The following is an 8,668-nucleotide window of genomic DNA, read 5'->3' as shown; positions in this document are numbered from 1 at the left end:
CAAATGGCCGCAGGTCAACTTTGGTTGTAAATACCACTCAAGACATTTGAAGAAAATAAGATGTAATCTAAAGATTCTTTTTTACTCCCCCAGAAATAGTTCCAGAAATGATGAATCATTCTAGAGCGCTGATTTTGGGAAACGAAACAAATAAACATGCACACTTTAAATAACATTTGTCAGTAAATTGTGTGTAATAAGAGAGCATTTGACATTCAGTTTAAAATACGTTGCTGCTTAAAATGTGGTCTTGTAACACCATAGGTAACAACAATGCATACAATAGCACTAAACAAAACAATGACATCATGTACTGTCGCTCTTCCTGTAGGCAATGCAACTTGTCTGCTATTTGATACTGCCGTAGCTTTGTTATTTTAAAAATACATTCATAGTCATATTACCATCATAGTTTTGGTTTTAAGTAATGTAGAAATTAATTGCGCCAAATTGACAATTGTCCATAATTATTTATAGTATAGTGAGCTAGCTATTCACGATATGCGTATGCCGCAAGATATTCCAAACAGCTCTAAGTATGATGCAGTGCACTTCTACACTACACACTAAAATAGTTTTGTGTCCTTAAGTTGCCTTAAATTTGGCTGCACTATGGGGGAAAGTTAACTCTTCGTATGTTGCAGTGCAGTTCTGTTCTACTGCAAAACAACAAACAGCGCATTCATGCATATTCACAAAGAACAAAGTCACATAAAAAAGTCCAAGGTTTGGAGTAAATTTTACATTTACATATTGTTTCTACTGAAGCTTTTGCATGTTTTTACATGTAAATATATTTTAGTTTTTAATCTATTTAATATGTTTTTCTTTCCAGCTACATTATCGTTTGCTTTAGATTTTATTGTGTATTCTATTTAGTACCCTATATTGTCAATTTAACTTATTTTTCATAATTTATATTCGTTGATGCCCTTTATTGATTTTTTTGCAATACAGATTATTTTCCCACATTATCATAAAATGATAAACCAGATGACACTTACAGTAGTATTGTGTTAGTATTACTTTTAGAAGGGCTCTGATATTCCGTATTCCATTTTATTGTTTTCATTAGAGTACAATAGCAGCGGAAATTAATACTAGTAAACATTAATGACAGAAATAAAATACCCCAAAATCGAATCGAACCCGCACCCTCCACCGAGCTGTCTATTATTATTATTATTATTATTATTATTATTATTATTATTATTATTATTGTAATGTTAAATTTTATTACATTATCCCAAGGCAGTTAAAGGTAAGTTAAACGTGAAGGTATTAGTTATAAATTTCATCTTCTCGTTGTTATTTTGACAACAACAACATCCTCAACAACAAGAGCAGCAGCAGTCTGCTCGTCTGCCGTCTTTGCTTTACGACTGCTGATGTCACTGCAGGCTGGCGGAGAGAGCCTCCCTCCCTCCCTCCCTCCCTCCCACAGCAGCAGCATAAATAGACGCAGGCTCAGCTCTCCTGCGCTCACTCAGCCTCACAAGCCAAGCAAGACCGTCCGGCCTCTCTCGTTCTCTCTCCGCCTCAGCGCCAAACCAACCGAGAGACGAGATGTCCGCCTACGTGTCTTCAGACTGCCGCCGTGTCAGTCCTTCTGTCCACGGCAACAAGTTTGCCACGGCTCACCGCAAGAAAGCAGTGGCCAACATTTTCGACAACGTGAGCCAGGACGCCCTGACCAGACTATTCCAGAAGACGGGCGACATGAAAGCAGAGGAGCGGGTGAGGAGTATTTTCTCCTACTCACACGATCCGGAGGAGACGGCCCGGGCGCTGATGGCTCTGAAGCAGCGGAAGAAGGACAAGTTCCTTCAGATCGCGGGTTTGCTCCGGCAAATGCTCAAACTCCGCTGACGGCACTGCTGTAGCCGCTTGTGTCTTCACTCACTCGGCTCGACTCGGAGCCGAAAACACGCAAGACTACGCTCCTGATGGGACTTGAACGCCGACTACTGTGTGCGGCGGCTATCCGAGGGGCGATGACGGGCTTGCAAAAGGCTGCCAGCGTGGTCACGTTGCAGCGCCGGAGGTGATGGAGAGTCCCGCCATGACCGGATGGAAGCAGATGAGATGATGGAAGCAATGAAGGACATAAAATGAATCCCCTGAAGCTTGAATTCAGCCATGCTGATGAGGCAGCGGCACACAAAGGAGGAGCTGGTGGAAAGCACCAACTATATGAGACTTGAAATGCCAGAAGAAGAACCTTTATGGATGCCTGTCCTAAACACATGCCTTCTTCCAACATGAACACCGTCACTGCTGTGGCTCCTAATTTAAATCTCAATTAGCCACTTTTTCATGATTGATGTGTCCTATTCTGTGCCCTTTTTTAATAAATTGCTTTGTTTACAAAAAATTAAGCTCTGCTTGTGTGCAACCTTATTTCTGAGTTCACATGAACCACCATTTTCAACTCACACATGAAATAGGATATGCCTTGTGTCATTTTAATAAGATACAATTGACATAAGTGCTGGGCTTCATAGTCATTTTAATGGTCAAAAAGTGACAGGCTTAAATCTACCTCTCTTCCTTAACTGTAAACATTGCAAGGAGACAAAGGCAGTAAAGTAAGGGGGTGCAGTTGACAAGCCATTGTAGTACAAAGGCGACAATAAATGGCTGAATTATAATTATAGCTCAGAGAGCACAACTAAAATTGAGAGAAAATCACAAGTGTGGACAGATTATTGTGATATTTATAAGATGAGTGACATATATAACAAAATATAAGGTAAAATCTCAAGATGACTGTTGTTGTTTTGACATCAAGCTAACTATTACAAATGAAAACTCAAATTAAAATCAAAAAAATCTGTTGGACGTTCATAAATAGTATAATCTATTCATAACGTCATCGTATAAATGTGAAAGTAGTCAGGTAATTGCCTGTAAACTAAACATGTCTTTCACAGATTGTTGCTAAGGTGATAATTAATGTTGAGTCATGTAACCAAGCCCAAATTTCTTTCTTCATAAAGTGCGTGGTTGGCACATTTCTGTTTTCATACTGCTCTTTGTTCTGACGAGACAAACCCATTGGAGGGTGAATATTCTATTACTCAGAGAAGGATGTAATTAAGCCTGCCAGGGTTTCCCTCAAACAGCCACGCGCTACATCAGACCGGCGAGAACCAGTTGAGATCAGGCTGGGGAGGGCGGGAGTGATTCCTCTGCGCTGTGTGTTTGCGCTGGACTCTATTTAATCATCCCTTCTCTCTAGATAAGAACCTGTTAAAGTAGCATTACAGGCTTTAGACTTGTCCAGGCTTTGCTTCTTCACCTTCTGATTTATCCTTCTTGACAGAAACATAAATGACATTTCTATGCAGTAAGCTTTTAGTGCATTTACTCCGACCTCAGAGGTTTTTGTTTGCTTTTATAGCTTTTCATCAATGCAAAAGGGGCATCTGTAGCAGGCTTTGCTGCTGACGCAAAGATGGTTCGAGTGGCTGCCTCCTAATCTGCTTGCTTTGGTAGTCCCTCTACTGGCTCAAACCAGTTTCTTGGTTTGTTACACATGACGCCATTGTGTTGGTGTGTCGCTCACGTGCTGCAACATACGGTATACTGTAGGGCGCTGAAAAGAAATACAGCTCACCCTCAGAGGAGCGTCATCTGTGACAGTCTTATCTCACTTCTGACACATAACTGTCACAGATGAGTTACTGTGTTGGAATGACCTCACTAGTAAGAAAGGCCAAAATTAAAGAGTGACAAATAAAAAGCAGCATGTAAACTGTATTATTGTGGCCGTGTATGTGTGTGTTAAATATTGTCGCCGTGGCTCGGGAAATTTGTCTTAACCAAGTACTTCTGTCTCAATGTACGTACAAGCTATCTCATATCAAAAGCCAACTGGTTGAGACAGATATTCACATCTCACCAGTGCTGGGTGGAGTTCCCTGTTTGTTCCAAGCAAGGCCTTGTGTTTTGCATGCAGATTCATGTGGCTGTGACTCAAATTTGTTTTTGTAAAATGAATACCCTATAGAAGTTGGCACTGCTTAGCACGTGTTCCTCACAGTTCAGAGGTACAGGGCTTGATTCTGGCTCCGGGCTTTCTATATGGCGTTTGCGTGTTCTCCACATGCCTGCGTTGGTTTTCTCCAGGTGCTCCGGTTTCCTCCCACATTCCAAAGACATGCATGGTAGGCTGATTGACCGCTCCAAATTGTCCATAGGTGTGAATGTTTGTCTGTGTGTGCCCTGCGATTGGCTGGCAACCAGTGCAGGATGTACCCCACCTACTGCCTGAAATCAGCTGGGATAGGCTCCAGCATGTCCATGACCCTTGCGAGGATGGGCGGTTTAGAAGATGAATTAATTAATTCCTTGTAGACCATAGTCTGTAAAGTTCATCATTTAATTGTTTAATTCTTCAACTGAGGTCACTGAGGCCACACTTCATGCGTTATCATCTATGTCTGTTAATCATGTAAAGTACTTTTGCATTTTTAGCTTTCTGCTGTTTCATTTCTTTCTCCTTGCTCAAGTCGTTTTTTAATGTGCATACCCTTTTATTGCCATCCAATTGTTCAGGAAAATAAAGCTAAATATTCAAGTCAATTGTCTAAGCGGTGTTGGCTACAGTGTGCCGTGCTGGCTGGACTCGGGCCCATCCTCTCCCACCCTTTTCCTGCCTTTTATCAGCCTTAGAAACAGTAAATGCTTTCATGTCAACAGACACTGTGGCAGACAGCCTTCGGACCTGGACGACTGTTAGAGGAAGAGAGAGGGTAAAGGTGTGGGCTGGGAGGGGAAAAGGCTACAACGAAACTATGGAAACGTAAAATGCCAACCAATACAAAGGTTCATATATAGCAACATTTTAGCTCAACAAGATTGAATATATTCTGAAACGGAATATGTTGTGCCGAATAATATTAAATAATGGAACAAACTTGTGAACTATATATACTGTGCATTAAAAACAAATGTCATTAAAAATGTATGAATATGTTTTGTCCATTTCCTTTTGGTTGTGACAGGTTAAAGTTAACCTCATGTGTATTGCTAAATGTGGCTAAAGACTCGATTACAAATAGTTTGTGCTTTTGAGAAACATTCACACTTAAGATCATAATACTCATTTAAGTGTTGAAGTCTTCAATATAGCAGGGTTACAAATGTGTCTACGTCAAAAAAATCCATGTTTGAACAATCACCGATTAACGCAAGACCAGCAGTTTGTGTGTGTGCGTGTGTGTGTGTGCGCGCGCGTGTGCGTGTGTGCATGTGTGTTTTTTGAAAAGAGGGTGACGCAGAGAGGCACCAGATCAGCGATTACAGTGTAGGGAGTGGTAGACGACTTGTTTCCAGTGCAGACCGGTTCAAACCAAGATCTTATGAGGAACTAAGCGTGAGGTATGAACTAGTTTCGGATTAGTCAGCATTGTCGCTGGAAGCTCCCACCATAAAAGGAACTGCCATGGACATATACCGCATTGAAACAGTGCCAAGACCAGGAATGTTCAGGACATTTTAAAACAAACTAAACATATCTTCCAAACATATATCTAAATTTCACAACATTATGGAAATACTATATTATTCTTTCTATTTTGATTGGATTTATTACCCAGAGCTTATAGAGTTCTGCTTAATAAGAAATGAGGCATCCTTACACAGGATTCTTTGCCAGAATACACTCACATGTTTAGTATAATACCAGCCTATTTTGTGCATTTTCTGGTATTTGATGGTAATTTTTAATTTAACAATTAACATTCTGTTTGTAAGATTACCCAGTGCGCAGGACATTTTGGACATTGATCTCTGGGAGGTGGTGGTACACTTTTTAATGGCCCCAAGCATTTGGAAGGTTAACCCCCTCCCCATCCCCCCATAAATGAAAATGAAATAGTGAAAGTAGTAGTAGTATATTGTTGAAAATATTTAGTTTTTAGACGACGTGTACTAATGTGTAAATTATGTGTGTAAATTATGTGTGTAAATTATGTGTCAACACCACCCATCTTCACCCTCCCTCGCTTTCCATTTCGACTGAAGTTTAAATCATTGGTTGGGATGATATGTGTCACTGGGAAAATATGTATCAACAACTTTTTCAACGAACATTTTTGAGGGGTACTTGGCGATTGATTACGGGAGCCCAGATTTTGCGCTTTGGAATGCTTCTGCTCGTAAACATTCACACTTGTCATATTTTAGTGATTAAGTGCTCTAGATTAATGGACAATTAAATATGCTCAAGCATAAAAACATTTGTGACAGTGCAGACCTCATTGAATGCGCTCTTTTTTTAGACTTAGACTTCCATTAATCGTCATTTAAATAAACTAAGTATGCGGAACCAAATGTCATTACACGGCTCAAACAGAAGTAAGAAACAAAACAAAAGCCACCACCAACAACTACAACCAGCATTATTTAAAACATAATCATGATAATTATATTTTTTAAATGACCCTACTGGTCATGGGACAGCAGTGGTATGGGGTGGGGGTTTTGCATACGGACATGGACTCCAAGTGATCATCATTTGCCTGTGAAGGTTTACATGCAACATAGTTTCCACACTTTGATCTCCTGCATGGACTCTAGCAAATCAATGTTTGCTTCCACCATGTCCTACTCGCATGCCAGTTTTAAAAGGAATGCTGATTAAATTGGCTGCAAAACAAGTTGGCTGTGTTCACGCCCAGAGCAACACCAACCGGCTGTTTTTAAATGCGGGCTGAGCGGCGTGTTGCTGCGAAAATATTAAGGCTTAGTGTAGTCTGCCCATATGCACAGTTAAACCATACTGGGCAGAAACGTTGTAAATCTTCCATTAAAACCCAACACTCCACATGTCTGAGTTGAGTCAAAGTATTTTTCTTTTCTGATCTCAACATTTTAATATTTGCCAAATGATTAGCCGCAGCCTTCATTCCAACAGGACTGATCCTAATTCTGCCCTACATCTCTTCTTGCTGTGTCACACTCAGGATCCATGGTAATCCTCAAGCACTCTCCAACTTAACCCTGACTGACAACGTTGACACCACTGAGGAGCGTTTGATCATTCAAGCCAAAACGATGCCCTATTTTCTCCTGCACGTGTCACTAGCTGCTGGCGGACTGACTGGACAATCCAGAGCAAAGGTCAGAGAGCTATAGTGATGTAAACTGTGTACATACAGGAAGCAGTTGAAATATTTGCAAAGATGAGTGCAGGAAAAAGAAAGGGCACTTGTCCTGCTAACGCGCCATCCAGTCTGACTCATTTTTTTTTTTTTTTTTTTTTTCTTGGAGTCCAGATTCACTCCTGACGGGAAAATGATTCCACAGCGTCAAAGGATTCCTGGCATTCAGCACATTTGTCCTCTTGCTTGAAGTGTTGCGTCAGTGGTGTACTTTTTACCTAACCTCTGCCACCTGTGTGCCAGCCACAAAGGGACCATGCCACTTTCTCCACATCCTACGCAAGACATTCCAAACACTTTCTGCATCGTGCCAACTGCACAATCATGCAAACAAGGTCACACCATAGGTGATAATATGTATTAACCTTTGAGTTTCAAAGGTTAAATCATTACGAACACCTGCTCATAATGCTTTTCAGTTCAAGCGATGTAACAATAACTCATTAGTAGAATGAATTGAAAATAATGGTAAACAACCAAAAATTGGATCTGCACCAGCTTTCTTGATCTGCGACCGGATCTGGAGCTAGAGTTACTCAATTTATATTTCGAACATACCAACAACTAAAGATAGGCTTGAAGTCAAATTTAAATGAGCATTTTCTTTTTTGGTTTTTCTTTGATTTTGTGGTTAACAAATAAAAGAAAAATATCATCATTTAACAATTGAAGGCAAAAATCTTCCAAAGTGTAGGTTTGATGTGTGCGTGTCATCGCAGGTGCGGATGTGAATGTAAACAGAGCTTTGTTTCTATGTGCCCTGTGATTGGTTGTTGATGAGTTCAGGGTGTATGCTGCCTCTTGCCTAAAGTCAGTTGGGTTACGCTCCAGCACACGTGCCACCAATTTTGCCAATTTTCTCAAAAAGAAAAATGTTGAAAATGTTCTGGTCATTTTAGAATGAAGAAATTGACATTTCAGTTTTTTTCAATAATACGGATACAGGTAAATAATCACTAGCCTAGACACAGATCAAACACAATTTGGAAGCACATTGAAGAGTATAAAACAATAACATCAACTTTATTTTGTGATCTATCATCAGCAGAAAATGGACAGCATGATGGACAAGTTGTTCAGCAAGTATGCCTCACAATGCTGAGATTCAGGTTTGATTCTCTTTTTGTGTGGCATTAAACTTGTTCTTCCTGCAATGACTTTCCCGAGAGTGTTTTGGCTTCCTCCTAAAAACATGCATGCCACGTTCGTTTAAAATTCAAAATAACAGTTTTTTTCTAAACATTATATGTTCTGGCCTTATCGGAAACTCAGCATTGACGAAATGTGCTGACTAAACAGACAATGAGCAAGTCTGAATCTGTCAAGTCTTCCATGAAAGTTCTGACCCCTTTGTAAGAGTGTGCGTCTGCCAGGACGGTCTGTTCTGAGTTTGTGTGAGATGAGTCCCTGGAGCTACAGTAGAGACATGTCCAGGGCTTGGTCAGGATGGGGCCCTTTGTTGTACACTATTGTCTTGATCAATCTGTGTTTGTACGTTG

The 8,668-nt window shown here is 40.4% G+C and overlaps 1 protein-coding gene across 1 annotated transcript; it reads left to right on the top strand.

Moving 5' to 3' along the window:
* The first annotated feature begins 1,495 nt into the window (after positions 1-1,495).
* Positions 1,496-2,374, top strand: tcima (transcriptional and immune response regulator a). The gene has a single exon (XM_085910287.1). It carries the CDS (start codon positions 1,567-1,569, stop codon positions 1,867-1,869), a length of 303 nt encoding a protein of 100 aa, XP_085766413.1. The 5' UTR covers positions 1,496-1,566; the 3' UTR covers positions 1,870-2,374.
* Positions 2,375-8,668: the final 6,294 nt, after the last annotated feature.

This window comes from Syngnathus leptorhynchus, chromosome 4 (genome assembly GCF_054491065.1).
Source record: "Syngnathus leptorhynchus isolate UIUO chromosome 4, UIUO_Slep, whole genome shotgun sequence".
Taxonomy (NCBI): domain Eukaryota; kingdom Metazoa; phylum Chordata; class Actinopteri; order Syngnathiformes; family Syngnathidae; genus Syngnathus; species Syngnathus leptorhynchus.
Note: the sequence above shows the minus strand (reverse complement) of the source record. Positions and strands in the feature narration are given on the sequence as shown.

What these genes read in the sequence shown, in the direction of transcription:
- tcima (XM_085910287.1), top strand. Translation starts at nt 1,567, where the DNA reads ATGTCCGCCTACGTGTCTTCAGACTGCCGCCGTGTCAGTCCTTCTGTC.